Source organism: Populus euphratica, unplaced genomic scaffold, assembly GCF_000495115.2.
Source record: "Populus euphratica unplaced genomic scaffold, PopEup_1.0 scaffold15.1, whole genome shotgun sequence".
NCBI classification, from domain to species: domain Eukaryota; kingdom Viridiplantae; phylum Streptophyta; class Magnoliopsida; order Malpighiales; family Salicaceae; genus Populus; species Populus euphratica.
The window spans coordinates 1,812,314-1,828,451 of record NW_011499874.1 but is presented as its reverse complement, the minus strand read 5'-3'; the positions used below and the strand labels follow the sequence as shown (position 1 = coordinate 1,828,451).

Genomic DNA, 16,138 nt, shown 5'->3' with positions numbered 1-16,138 from the left:
ATATAACTACTTTATTAGAGCATCAACAACCTTTTAATAAGGTTTGATTCTATATTGAGGTAGTACTAGTCATTCAAGAGAATAGTCAGGTCCAATAAACCTGATGCAATAAGCTGGAAATAGCCTCTAACATGGTTTTCAATTACCACGATATTAAATTTTTATTCAGCAAAAAAAAAGCTTTGCGGAACTATAACATCACTCAATCAAGAGGATGATATACATTCTTATTGTAAACTCCTAAATAAAATTCATGAAATTAATAAGGAAACTATTATGTTAAATGAGTAAAATAAGTGTTGTAATTAAAAAGGTGACTTTGGATTTCAGGATTTTGAAATAAAATGTTTAAATGTTAGTTTAAAAAATAGAAGTATAAAAATAGTGAGAAAATAAAAAACAAATTAAAATCAAATGGAAGGAGTAAAATAGGAAAACAATGTTCTGGAATAAAATTTAATGAAATTTAATATGGTCAACTTAAACTCAATATTAAAAATGTGTCTAAATCTAATAAATATAACCTAACAAACATAAAAGGTATGGTGTGAACCTAAAAAATTGATAAACTAGTGATTGATATAGGTGATTTTTATAAATGGGAGGTGAAAATATTAAAAAAAAAAACAATTTGAAATTTTTAAACAAATTAATATATGATTTAACAAGCGAATTACTCTAACTATTGATTTAAGCATGCGTACGACCACGCCATTTTAACCTGGAAAGAGATGAAATTTGAGGTATAAATTTATTTTAAATATGCATGTAAGTCCCTAATGAAGTAGTTTGAAAATATTTATGATTTTAATAGGTAAAATAATACATAATTTTAAATTTTGGTGTGAAAAATTACCTGCTAACTAGTTTTATATCATCAAGTATAATTTTTAATCTAATTATTAGATTAAGCTAAAAAATTAAAAGTAATCTTATGACACATCATTCTACATTAGATTAAAATTATAGATCAATCAAAGTTTGAAAAGGCCTCATGGTAGTGCTAGAGTTTAGTTAAAACAACAAACAAGCAATAAATTAGGGTGAAATTGATATTTGAGCCAAAAACTCTTCCCTTGAACCTTCAAAAATCCTACGTACAACTGTAAAAAAGGGGTAGGCTGAGAGTCTTCATTTTCTTTCTTTTCTTTTTAATTTCTTCTTCTTCTTTCTTGAAAGATGGTGTGGGGGGATGAAAAAGAAAAATTGGAGGGAGGGAGAAGAGACATGCACGGAGGCTGAAAAATTAGGAAGAAAGGAAGAGATAGGGTGAGAGAGAGATGGCTGGAAAAAAAAGAAAAGAAAGAGAAGCTTGGAGGAGGAAGGAGAAATTAAAAACATTGGTTTGTGAAGGAAAGGTTTAAGCATCCATCTTGATTTGCAATGCATCTTTAAACATTAATACTCCTATTAATTTAAGTAGTTAGCATGTTAGTATTAAATTTTAAACTTTTACTTAATTAAGATTCTTGAATGATTTTGAGAGAATTACAAATTATTTGTGAAATCATGTAAATGGGCTAAAATAATTTAAAAATTATGTGAAATCACTTGTTATTAACATAAAAAACTTAGTGAATTAATGGTCAAAGGGTCAGCCAAATAAGAAATAAAGGAAGGATGAATTTAGGATGAATTTAAATGGATTTAATATTTATAATTGTATAATTATGCATTTTAGCAGAATTTATATGATTATTGAAATTGAATATAGTTGAATGATGCATATACTTTGATGAAGGAATATTATGATCATACAATTGTAATGCTAAATTTTAATATGATTAAGTTGTGATTTATGATAGATGTAATTAATGATAAGTTTAAGAAAATCAAGACGAATTATAAATAAAAAAACATGGTATTTTGTTCAGTCAAGAGCGATTATATTAGTAAGGAAATGAAAAATTGTGGAGTTAAATGTTTGCCTATTCATACATGTTTAGGAATGCATTAATGCATTATTAAGGATAGAATGAATTTGAGTTTTTCATCTAATCATCATTTAATCTTTATTATATTTTGAATTAGAATTTTATGATGAACGAATATAATAAATAAACTATGGTTGTGTTTTGTTTGCAAAATGTATAATGAATGTTAATGATGTGCGGTGATCTTAATATGAAGGAGTATTTTGAGAAATATTAAACAGTTGTATTGTTTAAAATTATGTATAGATTATTAAAAAGTCAAATTAATAGATAGAAAGATAAATGAAAATGGTGTGGATTTTTTATTGAATTGAAAAGTAAAAGAAGTTTCTCTTATTGATTAAATTAGGAATGTGAAGTGAATGCCAAGTTGAAATAGATAGGAACATCGAGTGAATGAGAAGTTGAAATAGAATGTTCAATGGGGGTTGAATGAGTGATGATGATTACATTCTTGTTAGTATATAAGAGTTTGCAGTATCAATAAGGTAAAAAGAAATTATGATTAAAGCTCAAACAATAATTGCGTGCCTAACCTATATTTTATAATATTTGCAGCAATAAGATTGTTGATTTACTTCTTTTTGTTTCTTATATTAGCATGAAAAATAATTAAACAGAAAAGAAAGGAAGGAAAACGACGGAAAAACTTGATTAGTTACTTCTAATATGAAGACTAATGATGACAAGAGATTTTTTAATATTAATATTATTGGATATTAAATGAAAGTATTTATAGAAGACTTGACTAGCTATTCTAGAATTAAAATTTGAAACGCTAATGAATTTAATAAAATTAAACACTAATATGGGGGCTAATAATGACAAGAGCAGTTTACTTTTGTGTGTTGCTAGACTTTTACGATCGATTTCTGGTAATCTGTGAGACCAACACAGTTACACCTGCATGCATACATTTAAATCCTGCAAAAGCTGCGTTACATTTCCGTGCTTTATTAAAATTTGCCTGTCTCTAGAATCTTATATAATGTGTGAAATCGGAACTTCTTGCAGGTGGTGGAGCTGTTTTAATGGTACAATGTTTATTAGGTGTCTGTCCTGCCATAGAAACTTTATCACTGGCTGAAGATGACGGGACAGCGGAAACTATTCGGGAAACACTCAAGGATCTGAAACTCTTGAAGAATTTGGACCTTGGTAATGGTGTTCATTTGACAGAAACATTAACTCAAATCAGCCTCCATAGCAAGAACTTTGAGAGCTCGAGCATTTGTCGTTCCACTATTCGGAAAGAGGAGGCATCAGCCATTGTTCAGTATCTTCCAAGGATCAAGCGTCTGATGATAAGTTTTGCTTACATGCTTGAGGAGAATCTGGTGAGGATATTGAAAGGTTGCAGATAAGAACTCTCGTGCATTTGGAAGTGTGCAAAGGAGATGGTTTTCAGATTAAGGCTTGCTTCTCACATTACTCCTAAATTCAAGTATTAGTAGGTGCACGTTATGTAACAACAAAAAAACCTAACAATATCCATACATATAATCTATTTGACATTTTCAATCTAAATGTATGATTGTTCTTACATCTTATTAAGAGGATTTCTACAATCATATAATAAATGATTTGATAATTTTATTTGAAAAATAATAAGGTCGTAAATAACACGTAATTCAATTGATACAGCAATATTATAATTTATTAAACAATTTCAGGGATCCTGATAAGGATTATTTTCATATCAAAGATATTTGTTTTTCCTGATATTATATATAAATAAGAAATATATTCAATGCATATCCTAAATTAAAACTTATAACATACTCTTTCAATTAGTTTAGGTAAAAAAATAGCAAATATATTGCAAAAAAAATAATTTAATGCCCTGTTGCATATATGATTTGGTGATGATGCTGTAACCTAGTTCCAGTGATATCTAATCACTGTACACTGATTAAAGATCCTCTTAATCGTAGAAAAACCTTAATGGAATCAAATAGGGTGAGAAATGAACACAGACGAACAGTTAAGCCATCTCCAGAGCTAAACCACCGTGACGGTAGAACTTGTAAACTTTGTGCAAAACCCAGATGCTGAGCATTGATTCAAGGCTGAACCAACCGAAACCAATGAAGTACATGTATCCAATTTCTCCATAATCACCAGAAATGTCTGATGCGCTCATGATACCTGTGAGGGATCTTCCCTTGGCTATTATTGGAGGAGAAACTGCAGCGAACACGCAGAAGGCAATGTGGAGCTGGTAGAACAGGAAAAAATTACGAAATATGGAAGTATTTTCTGTCCTCAAAGCTTGACAAAGTGGACGAAACCATAACCAGTTTGCAGCTGGAAGTCCACAGACTAGGTAGGCCAATGCAAGGAACAAGATTTTTGTTTCTACCCCACCTACCATCCACATAAATGCAACAGATGCGCAATTCCACAAAAGACACTGTGTCAATCCTAGACATGTTAGGAATGCAACATTCTGCAACTTCTGCAAATGGCCATCTATTTCATCTGCAAAGGGGTTTACTTTATTGAAGAGCAGACTACTATAGTAAGGACCCGCTGCCATGAGGAGAGGTTTTGGCCTTGGAGAAATCTTGAATACTATATAACAGACCGTGCAAGCTCCAAAATCTATGATACAAAGGCAGCCAGAAAACTCAACGAGAAAAGGAAGTGCTTATAGAAAAGACGCAGCCGTGGATTATACAAAAGAAAAGGGCAAAAGGAAAACGCTTATATAGAAGGAGCAATATTGCTGAACAGTAAAAAATACGAAATTCAGAGGAAATGGCGGTTGCTTTCAATTTTATCGATCATACACACACTTTAGAAAGAAAAGTAAAAAAAGGAGAGCGTCATGGGCAGAGCTGGAGAGGTAGGGTTGAACAAGCAAATCAACGTTCAACAACATGCTTGAACTAGTCTATGGACTAGTTTTATTCATACATACTTCCATATCCTTAAGATTGAGAAGAATAACAAGAACATGTGCCACCTTCGAAGAACCGGCCTGGAGCTATACCGCCGTCACGAGAGACGCGCATGGATCAAATAAACAAGATAAAACTGGCGAATAAGTTCAAACAGATAAAAAAAAATCATAATTTTAAATGACTCAAATTTAATTAGAAAATTCTACCGCCTCCATTCTTAAAGGGGTCGACTAGTTAAGCAACAAGCCCAAGTCCTCTGAATTAAAGCAAGATGATTTTATCTTTGCTATTTTATTTATTTTTCCCGGTTGATTTGGTCTCCGTATAAACAATTAAATCATTAAGTGTTTCTTTTTTCCATCGTAGCATTACATTATAGACTTTTATTTTTTTTAAAAAAATAATAGTTTTCTCTATAATTTAACATGGTAATCTTTGAGCTATAAAACCTACTAGATTTGTTGAGCAAAATATTTTTCGATGTAAACAAAATATTAAGTTAAAAGAAATCGAAGTTCCGAATCATTAATTCAATTGGTAACTTAAATAATGTGATTAAAAAAAAAAAGCAAAGCTATAAATAAAATGACAGAAAAACAATGGAAAAAAATAAAAGTAATCAGACTTAAATCTATCCAAATTATCAAATAACTCTATGTTAATATGATAAAAAATAAACCAATGAATAAAAAAAAAAGATAAAGCAAAACTCTAAAACAAAATCAGTTAAAATAAAAAAAATAATGAACTCGAACAAACCCTTTAAAAATAATATAATCTCTAAAACTTACAAGTTGTGAGATCCTTAATAGGAGTTCAATTAAGAAATTTAACTCTTAACAAATTTAATTTTAAAAAATAAAATTATGAAAAAAAACTATTAATTAAAAATCTTGCAGAAGAAAAAAATCAACAACAAAGATAAAATTTAATAGAAAAAGGCACAAGAAAGATGACATTTAAAAAAAAAAATGATTCAATACAAGATAAATAGTAATTAATAGAATAAAAACCAAATTTAAAAGATTAAAAAATCATTAGGCATAAAATAAAAAAACAAATGTAATTTGATAAATAATTTATAGATTAAAAAATAACAAAGATTAAAATTAAAAAAAAAATTGTAAGAAACCAGCTCAATAAAAGACAAACCATTAAAAAATAACAAAACTAAACTAAAAAAAACATTATAAAAAATTAAATAAATCTTGACAAACCTTCTAAATCTAGTCTAGTATTTAATAAATCTAGTCTAGTATTTAAAAGTTACCAACCATGAAATTTTAAACTTGAATTCAAATAAAAAACTTAATCATCAACTAATTTAATTTTAAAAACGATGAAGCTAATGAAAAAATATCAATAATAAAATCTAATAGAAAAAAACCCAATGATGAAATAAAAAAATAAAAATAATACCAAACAAAATAAATAGTAATAAAAAATATAACTAAATTTTAAAAGATTACAAAAATCATACAAAATAAAATTAAAAAATATTTATAATTTGATAAATTATTTATATATTTAAAAATGACAGGGATAAAATAAAAAAAAAATTTACAATTTCAAAAACTATTGATAAATTAAAATAGTAGCTGGACAACCCTATCTTAAGAGCTCTATTATCTTCCAAACACCGTCTCGTAAAACGGTGTTTGATGGCTGGACAACCCTATACCCACCAATTAAACATCATCGAAGCTGTACACACAGCCTCGTGCACACACCAGCATGATTTCTAAAATAATATTAAATATATAACCATTACAATAAAGCTGTACACACAGCCTCGTGCACACACCAGCATGATTTCTAAAATAATATTAAATATATAACCATTACAATAAAGCTGTACACACAGCCTCGTGCACACACCAGCATGATTTCTAAAATAATATTAAATATATAACCATTACAATATCACTCCTAACCAACCTCTACAATCAAATAATTAAAAAAACCCTCATAAAAGAGATGCATTGTTCTCAGTGTTTAATGATACCAAAGTATTTGCACTGTTCGAAAAAAATGATAAAAACACAATCTCAAATTATTTATTACAATGCTGAGGTTGTAATTTTACCATGCATGACAATGATAACCCCTCTGCAACATGTAATAAACAATTATGCCATAATAAAAAGACAATCTCAACTCAAAGCTTAATTCATTGATTCCTTTTCTTTTTCTCAACAGCAAATAATTAAGTAAATACACTATTACAATACAATGAATAGGGAAATTAGTCTTGGCTTGCAGTAACTTCTCCTTTAGGTTTTTTTTTTTTAATTTAATTTAATGCAGGTACTGTAACACTGCAGGACATGCACTTCACCATACTAGCATAAAAATATAACACTACACAAGTAGACCTCCAACGACGCCATGCAAAGCAAAAATATTAAGAGCCTGATTCTGAAGTTTTGTAGCAGTAACATGGCAGTACGCCAATGGCAGATCACAGACATGGTGAATTGTGCTGCGGTATAACAGACCTTAAATTTCTTCCCCAAAGAAACTCATTGTTCGTCTATAGGTAATACATAAAGGAATCTACATGCCCTCAATCTGCAAAATTGAGAGGCTTGGAAAGCAACCGAGAGAGATCAGCTAGAACTAGGCAAGTAAAACAAGATATGGATTTTAAGAACAAAACTATGACTTGTCCATTTAGTGAATCAATTATGAGCATCAGTGAAAGCGAGGAGCACAAAATTACATGTATAGATAGGAAGACAATTAGATTATTGGCCAAGGAGCACAAAATTACATGTATAGATAGGACCCCGTGTGTGATGAAGACAATTAGATTATTGGCCGTGCCGCTTTAGTTTTCTGCGTTTTCTGTTCCTTAGAAATGGGTCGACCCAATTTTTGTCCTCCTTCACCGCTTGCTTCCAGCGATCCTTAAATATTTGAAGCTCCCATGTTGATTGCCTTCTAATCTGATCAGTCAATTGAAAGAAAACAACAAAGTTCATCAAATTACAGACATGATAACATGGTTGGAATTTAGCATCTCAAATGTAGAGTTAACGATCTCATGATATACGTGCATTAACTCCAAAATATAAGTGTTATCAAAGCCAAGATCACCAATCTCAAGGCCAGGAGGTGCCAATCCATGATATTGGAACCTGCTACGCAATAGTCCTTTCTGATCAAATATAAGTTGTAAATCTCAACAGAATTCAAATCAGCCAAATTGCATGATTTAGAGAAAACATGTAAACAATCAATGAAGCAATCATCCTCGACTACTTGGCAGCTTTTATGCCTATTGCAGGTATTTCATGTCCAGAGGAATAGAAGTATATAAAATTCTCAAAGCAGGATTGATGGTAGACTAGAGGATCAGTAGCCTCACCTCCATCCTAGGATCCACGGATGCAGCACTATATCTCTGAATGCCAGAAGGAGAAAGTAAACCAAAAAAGAGAAGGCGAAACCTTTAAGAACAAATAACAGTGGCTACAAAATAGTATCAATGAAAATTCATCTACCAGACAAGGGAAAGTTTACCTTAGTCAACTCTTCTGTATTTGATGCCTGAAGAAATTAGAAAGATATTAATAATAGATAATAAAATGCAGATAGACAAAAATCATAAACTGTGCCCCCCCTGAGAAAACAAGGAGAAAAGGATGACCTTTCTTCGAGCAGTTTTACGCCCACCCAAAGTTTGTATGCCCTTATGAACAATATATTCGCTATCAATGACCCCCACCTTCTTTGTGCGATCTCCCTGCACAAGTTCACATTAACTGAGCCTATCATAATATTCTTTCCTGTGATGACTAGCATCTATGGAGAAGAAAATAAAGTAAAAGATAAAAGAAAAGGGTCATCAAGCATTAAAGACATGAAAATAGGGGTTAAGTTCTATACTTGTAATGAGATAAAATTGGTCAAAAGATATTCTAGAAAAAACTCCAAGGGATTGATGTGGTGCTCAAAGAGGTCCGCTCTCTTCTTTGAATTCTTGAGATTGAACCTCAGGGCTCGCATCCAAGAAAATTTGTTCTCTTAAGTCCACCATGATAATGGGAAGGTATATCCTTAAAATCATTTCAGAAAGGAACCCAGTCTCAGATAGTCAAGCTGGCGCTGGCCCCAGGTTATTTCTTACCGTCAAACACACAAAAAAAAGAAGCTATTCTAAGAATAGACTAGTAAACTATCTTTGATGGGACAATGATTTAAATGCCCTTTCTTACAAATATTGATCAAACAGTTTAAATGTCCAAATTTGTGGATTACCACAATATTTATTATCTGCCTCCCCTCTCAATTCCTAGTTAAAATAAAATGATTTTTGTGGAGGCGAAAAGGTACCAAGTCCCTAGGAAGCAAAAAAGGAAAATGATCAACTTTTCAATCCTAGCATCTTTACAAGTGGGTTTACAATGAGGACATCGCAAGAGGATTGTCTGGAGCACTAATAACTGTCAATAAACATGAAACTCTTCCTCCAAGACCACCACCTTAACTGATCACTCTTTGTGAAACTCTTACATCTTTCGTATATACTAAGCAATTTTTATGCTACTTCCTACAACCAGCATTATTTGCCAAGACCAATACCTATTGAACCTCTCCTATTCTTAACTTAGTTGTAAAAATAGGCTCTAGCAGCAGAGCATTGAGCCTAAAATAATCTATACCAAGCAAGCTAGTAATATAGCAAAAAAAGTTACAGAGCAATGAGTAAATTAACAATGCAGACGAAAACCATCACTCAAAAAATTGAGGTGGAGGAAATTAAACAGTAAGAGAAACTAAAACTAGCCTTGGAAAATCAAGTTCAACTTACCTGCGCACAGTATCCTAGTTTCATGTCCATTCCCCATCCATGGACTAGATCATTCTGAGTAAAAAGAAAAGGAATTCCATGATGAGTTAATCAACCCTAGGCCAAAAGTGCACTTGATTTGCAATCATGCTATAGTGGGTGGAGTAGAATTTAACCATATGGCCATATCTTCTACCTTCCAAAATCAAGTTAAGTCTAATGCACCAATTGTTTGCATACAAGTGTTTGTTATGTTGGAAAATATCTTACAGAGTTTGCTATGTTTGGTGCAGCTTGAAAAAACCAGTCAAAGGAATTCAATTTGTAGTCAACCTAAATAGCATGTTTTAAATGGAGAGATATGTTTTCCCCTTCTCAAAAAGAGAACATTTTCCTAAAAGGATTCAATAGTATGTGTTAAATTTCTTTCATCCTATGGGCAACCGTATATTAGTCATATTTATCAACAATTCATACATGTTAGGTCACATTACTTCAGCTAAAACAAATAATATAAAGATAGTTGTTTTTCAGTGTTTATAAGGGACATGTTTCAACAAATTTTCCAGTCCCACTAATCATCTTTTTAGAAAGGATCCCCGCAGAATTTTGTTTTTCAAAGTCAACTTATTTTGCAGCAAATAAACAAAGCTAGTCCTAAAAGTTTCTCAACTAAAATTTTAAGCAAAAAACAAAACATGCTTACACTAGGATCATCAAATAGCAATTACACTGGGCATCACAAGCTTACGATAATGTTAACAAAAGGGCTTCTTTATACTAATCAAAGTTTAGTTACCTGTATAAGATGCCAAGCACAGTACCAAGCAGATCTTGAAAAGACTGGAGCCATACCTTCTACAAATCTACAGATATAACGTAAATTAAATTAGTATTGCTAGAATCCTTACGAGAACAATACAGTATATCCTTCAATGGGTATTGTCACAAGCATTGAAGTTCCACGGAAAGGATGAGCTCAAGCTGAAAATGTCACTAAACAAGACTTCTACAATTTGACATAGAATATTAGATTGGTCATTTTCAAAAAGAACAAAAAAAAAAGTTTAGGGACAAAATTGTTCATTGTTTTCAACATTGGTCAATTCCTCATCAGCCTCATTGCAAATGGATGGGAAAATAAACACTACATGAGGGCCACCAATAAGGTAATATATGAACTTTTTACGTTAAAAAATAGCATTGAACCAAATTAATATATATATATATATATATATATATATATATCGGAAGACAAGATATGTCACGAGTATAGCGGTCTATTTACCCAGTGCATGGAGGCCCCTCACTGATGTCAGAACATTTGGTACTGCCTCTGCTGTCATAAACTCTTCTGTTCACCGTAAATTATGTTAGATAAGTGCTGGTCATTAACAGAAAGATTTTAAACAAGATAGTAAAAGCCATGCCATTCACCTATGAAACTTCTTCATTCTGGCACGAATAGTAATTCTGTGATGTATGTCAGTTGAATTTGGGTCCAAAGCTGGCTGAGATATCTCCAGTCCTTCAAATCTCACAATTTTCAAGTATCTAGAAAGAAAACAAAGGAAATGAAATTATAAACCGATAAGGTTTGTTTAGACAGGATATAAGCCTAACAGCAAGTCACACTTTGTTTTTATAAAAGTTCTTCAAGTAAACTAACGCCCAGATAACTCATCACACCCAGAACGCCATCGCCGTTAACTCATCACACCCATAATTTAAGCCCAGATCGATAAATAGAGCCCCTCTCCCTTTCCCAGTTCATTCATTTCTCTATCTGGGGAGCTTCTCTGAAGACCCTGCCCTCTCTCCCCCTCTTGTTCTCTGTAAGAGCATGGGGTCCATAAACTCTCTCTCTCTCTCTCTCTCTCTCTCACATACCTTCTGTAATTTCCAATTGTCCTAGAAATGATAATCTCAGATGAAAAACAAGCCTTACTAATCCAAACAGCCTTAGCAAAAGAGAATCATGTTCTGGCAAGGGTTTGAGAGCAGGAGAAATTGCGGATGTTAGAACTACCTATGACATGACTAAATGAAAGACACCATGATTGATGGATGTCTATAAATGACTGGTAAATAATTAAAATGGACATGAAGATGAGAACAGGCCAAACAAGTTTTTTGGAAATTCGATTAGATGATCACTTATCTACTCACCTAAAAAAAAATAAACATTATGGATAAAGTCAAGGAAAATATATTATTACCAAAGGCAGGCAACCCTAACATGCTAAAGAAAAAAATGTCCAACAAACTCACTTTCCTGGATTGAAATGCTCAATCCCCAAATCTTCATCCCACAGAAATATATAATCATAAGCAGACACAACAGCAGGATGCAGGAAGCGTTTTGCAAACCACCTGAAAAGCAAGCGATGAGAGTTTTTCTTCTTAAGAAAAAGAACAATCCAGAAAAGATCAGAAAGGTGTTAATACTGTTGTCAGCATGACAAGTTAAATAAACTTGTACAGAAAAAACCAAGGATAAATGGTAAGTTTGAAGAATGGCAGCAGTTGGACAATCATTTGACAAGTCACCTTGAAGATCTCAGACGCAGATTACAGATCCAGTAAGATTATCAGAGCCATTCATGTAAAGACATAACTTTCCAGCCACCTTTTAGGCAGTCAAATTTCCATGACTCTGTTTTATTTTTCTAGCAGCAGTAAGCTAGTTCGAAGCATGAGGAAAAACAAATCAGCTGCTCAGACCCTCAGACAAATCCTTTTAAGGAAAATATTCCATGCTCACATAACCTATCAAACTCCTCTCATAGATGAAAAGATGTTATGATTTTAACCCATGAAATCCTGTGTTCCTCTGACCTTTGAAGCTAAATGATTTTGTACAATTTGCAATAAATTAACACTGAAACAGCAATATCAATCATCCATTTTTACCATACATACAAAATATGCAGTAAAAAATAGACAAAAAAAGAAGTTATCAAGGTTGATCTTACCACTTCGTTTGGTTCTTGGCAACTATGTGTATGGCTTCATTGCTCCAATCAAGATCCCACCACCCATCCACGTTGCCATCATAATGAAATAGAATAACTGTAAAATTCTCTGGAAGAAACTGAATTCAATGATATTAGGCAAGAAATGTTCAGTTGATGAAACAAAAACATTAGAAAAGATATCTGCAATACTTTTTGGACAATATGATCAACATTATCCTTTTGCTTGATGCCAGCTGGAATTGCCAACAAGTAATGACGGGTAGAAGGATCAACCTGCATTTGATTTCCATTATAAGTCAAGACATGCCCTTATATTGATGGTACAATACCAGAGGATAAAAAAACCAACCTTTGACCTCGAACTACTTGTTGACCATAGAGGCTTCAGCTCTAAATCTGAGCTAGCTCGTATAATACCATGAGGCAAACCACCCAACAGTCCAGAAGCCAAAGCCGATTCCTAGATCAAAGCGCCAAATGCATCTTTGTATAATGATGAACACTAGAACAGTCATCCAATGTTTAAAACATTACTTTGGAATTTTACTTGGTAGTTCTAAAATTACCTTCAATATTTCAAAGGGGTACAATTTTTCATCCATCTGACAATGGTAGAGAAAAACTAGTCAGCAAACTTTTCACCAGGATGCAGAGCAGCAAACTAGAGAAAAACTAATCTAAAGGGAGTAAAATAGTTCAGCAGATGCAGCACCATAAAAAACAGAGAGCTAGAGCCGGACCTATTTTCAATGTGAAAATGCAGCTTAATTTGTGCCAGGGGTAAATTCAACAACAGAAAAGATGTAGATGGACCAGCAAGTGACACTAGAAGTAAAGTTATTAAGATTTTGGGCTATGCTAAGTTACATTTCTTTCAGAAGTTTGAAAACAATGTAACCAAGTACTCAAGTATGTCTATAACATAAATATTGGAATTAATGCCTCTATGAACAAAAAGAAAAATCCACAAATCATTCACCAGAAGAGAATTAACTAGACAATTTGGCTCCCTGATTGATGCTTTTAAGTTAAAATATGAAGAGAGTCGATGGGGTTTCCATACCTCTGTATGGTGATACTGGTATATTGTAGTTCTATACACAACGAACAACATTGCTGTACACAAAACTCCCATAAACGGCAGCAGCTTCATCTTCAAACCGGATTTCACCTGCACCAAGGCAACACAATTACATCTTTGATGACTGCCAAAACTAAGGCAGATTTTGTAAACACTCCATCTTCTTAGCTGCCCCCAGGACTGAAGCTAATTAAATGTAATATGTCATACCCCATCACAGAAGGTGTTCCTTTTTAGCAATTTCCATGATCTGAATGACGTCATAGACAGCTAAAACTTTTACGAGGTCCTCATAACCAACTGCAGCTGGTGCACAAAAAAGCCGAGAGACCAATATCAGAAACAAACCTGATCAAATGTTACAACAATTGTTTGCAGTTTAAAAAAATATTTACTGAGAAAAAGTTGCCATTTCACACTGTCATAAGATAAATTTGTAAGCTTGAACACAAATTCGAGAACCAAATTTGCAACTTGTCTTAGCTCAATTTCTTGATTAAGAAAAATTCCCAGAATCCCTCTATCGAGACTAAAGCTCAATTTTGAAAAACCAGTTTAATCTTCACTCTCTTTCATAATATTCGACAGTCTAAATCCTCATTTTTCATGCATATCAGCCTCAGTTTTCACAGTAACCTCAATAAAGGGTCAAAAATTGAGAAGAACATATTTGAATTGACATCTCAAAAAACCCAGAAAAAGGAAATTAATGTTGGCTTCTTGATTTAGCTTATTTAGGTGAGTGCATGTGTTGATAGTTCAAGGCAAAGAAAGAAAGCTTAATTTGTTACTAATCAACTTATTATTGATGCTAATATAGATTAAACTAACTGCAGATTCTTAAAATCTCTAATGAATCCAACCAAAAAAAAATTGATTAAATAAATTTTCCCATTAAAAAACATAAACCAAATAAACTTCAGTTAAATGACTTTTTTCATTTTTTAGAAAGGAAAGCAATCTACTTTCTGCGCAAAAGCAGAGTCTTTTGATATTCATGCCTGAAAAATCTATCAATACAGATAACCAAACAAACAGAAAACTAAATTTTCAGATCTCATAAGCACTCAAAGATTTCAAGAATCGAAAAACAAAAATTGCCGCTTGAAATGTTATATATAGTAAGCAAACACGAATTTCCAGTTTTATCAATCAACTTTTTTTAAAAAAAAAGGACTTGAGAGTCACAAACTTTCAAGAAATGAAAGGAAAAACTGGATTTAGCAGCATTACAGCTAAACTTGAGATGGTTTAAACGGAGAAAAAAGGATAGATGACAAAACTTGAGATAAAAGAGAGGCAAAATCGGTGAGAGGAAGCTGGAAATATTAATAAATAAGGATTAAGAAGTAACAACAATCTTGCAGAAATCAGTCAGATTATAGGTGTATGATTCTGAACACCAAGAAATATATCAGAAAGGGCAAAGCAATAGAGAGGATAAATGGGAGGTTTTGAGAGAGAATCGAAAAGACTTACGTGTAAGAATGGCCACGTTTAAAGACACTATCTTTCTCGAAAAATATCAGGCAGCAGCACACCACTTTGTTGTTTCTTTATTTTAATTTCTTAGAACTACTTTTGCATGTTGTGTTTGGGGTTTGAGGTCATATTTTGGAAAATGGATCGCCGAGAGAGTAGAGACAGAGACAGAGACAGGGAGAGAGGTAGAGGTCACCACCAGTTGTTGTCCATTTAAGAAAAAACACAGCACACAACAGTACTCCTCTTGTTCTCCATTTCTACTGTTTTGTCTCCTTTTCTTTTAAATTATGTAGGGGAGAGGTGTGTGGTTTGGTCTATCATCTTCTTTTTCCTTCGGCTGCTCACTTCTTTACTACAAGGTAAATACTAAATAGAATGGCGTCTGCGTGCGCGTGTAAAAGTTGGAGAGTAAAAACTGTTACAGAGTTTTGTCTTGATTAATCACTGCTTGTTATTAATATTGGTCGCGTCTTTTGGTGAGTCCCAAAGAATAAAACATGATTAAAAATAAGCTTAATTTATTAGATAATTAGTTTTTTTTAATTTAAATAGTTTGATTTATTTTTTATAGATAAGGTATCTAGTAATTTGGTTAATCACTGCTTGTTATTAATATTGGTCGCGTCTTTTGGTGAGTCCCAAAGAATAAAACATGATTAAAAATAAGCTTAATTTATTAGATAATTAGTTTTTTTTTAATTTAAATAGTTTGATTTATTTTTTATAGATAAGGTATGTAGTAATTTGATATAAAATAGCCTAGAAAGTTGATAATTAATAAAAAATATATCTTATAAAACAGATAATTATAATAGTAGTTAATGGTGTCATGTGAGCTAAGTGGCTAATAATTAGTTCATGTAAAATGTCTTATTTAATAGATGTAAGGATTTTATAATAATAAAGTTAATAACTTTATAGTGAGAAAAAATATAATAATATTTTAAAAAAATAGGCTA

At 32.2% G+C, this 16,138-nt stretch overlaps 2 protein-coding genes and 1 long non-coding RNA gene across 6 annotated transcripts; 1 reads left to right on the top strand and 2 right to left on the bottom strand.

Moving 5' to 3' along the window:
- Positions 1-3,918: 3,918 nt before the first annotated feature.
- On the bottom strand, positions 3,919-4,473 carry LOC105128118 (secretory carrier-associated membrane protein-like). The gene has a single exon (XM_011029640.1). It carries the CDS (start codon positions 4,471-4,473, stop codon positions 3,919-3,921), a length of 555 nt encoding a protein of 184 aa, XP_011027942.1.
- A 2,548-nt stretch (positions 4,474-7,021) lies between these two features.
- On the bottom strand, positions 7,022-15,487 carry LOC105128100 (lysine ketoglutarate reductase trans-splicing-like protein (DUF707)). 4 transcript variants are annotated; one of them, XM_011029622.1, is made up of 18 exons: positions 15,174-15,487; positions 14,977-15,013; positions 13,905-14,000; positions 13,677-13,784; positions 13,180-13,215; positions 12,963-13,073; positions 12,803-12,886; positions 12,611-12,729; positions 11,907-12,008; positions 11,073-11,189; positions 10,924-10,989; positions 10,435-10,501; positions 9,657-9,710; positions 8,493-8,588; positions 8,366-8,392; positions 8,211-8,246; positions 7,629-7,788; positions 7,022-7,576 (listed from the first exon to the last, which is right to left on the bottom strand). In XM_011029622.1, the coding sequence occupies exons 3-17, from the start codon at positions 13,956-13,958 to the stop codon at positions 7,654-7,656; spliced, it is 1,212 nt and encodes a 403-aa protein (XP_011027924.1). In that variant the 5' UTR covers positions 13,959-14,000; positions 14,977-15,013; positions 15,174-15,487; the 3' UTR covers positions 7,022-7,576; positions 7,629-7,653. The 4 variants fall into 4 exon arrangements, with proteins under 4 accessions (XP_011027924.1, XP_011027926.1, XP_011027925.1 ...); XM_011029624.1 differs by lacking the exon at positions 14,977-15,013; XM_011029623.1 differs by lacking the exon at positions 15,174-15,487 and having other exon boundaries at positions 7,022-7,564; positions 7,616-7,788; positions 14,977-15,167.
- On the top strand, positions 10,508-10,852 carry LOC105128099 (uncharacterized). The gene is made up of 2 exons (XR_842769.1): positions 10,508-10,668; positions 10,733-10,852. It is a non-coding gene; the product is annotated as an uncharacterized LOC105128099 (long non-coding RNA).
- Positions 15,488-16,138: the final 651 nt, after the last annotated feature.

Excerpts from the sequence above, each read along its gene's own strand:
- LOC105128118 (XM_011029640.1), bottom strand. The coding sequence starts at position 4,473 with ATGGCAGCGGGTCCTTACTATAGTAGTCTGCTCTTCAATAAAGTAAAC.
- LOC105128100 (XM_011029622.1), bottom strand. The coding sequence starts at position 13,958 with ATGACGTCATTCAGATCATGGAAATTGCTAAAAAGGAACACCTTCTGT. Across the intron at positions 12,730-12,802 it reads TTGATCATATTGTCCAAAAA|TTTCTTCCAGAGAATTTTAC; the intron begins GTATTGCAGATA and ends CATTGAATTCAG. Across the intron at positions 7,789-8,210 it reads CCGTGGATCCTAGGATGGAG|ATTAGAAGGCAATCAACATG; the intron begins GTGAGGCTACTG and ends TTGACTGATCAG.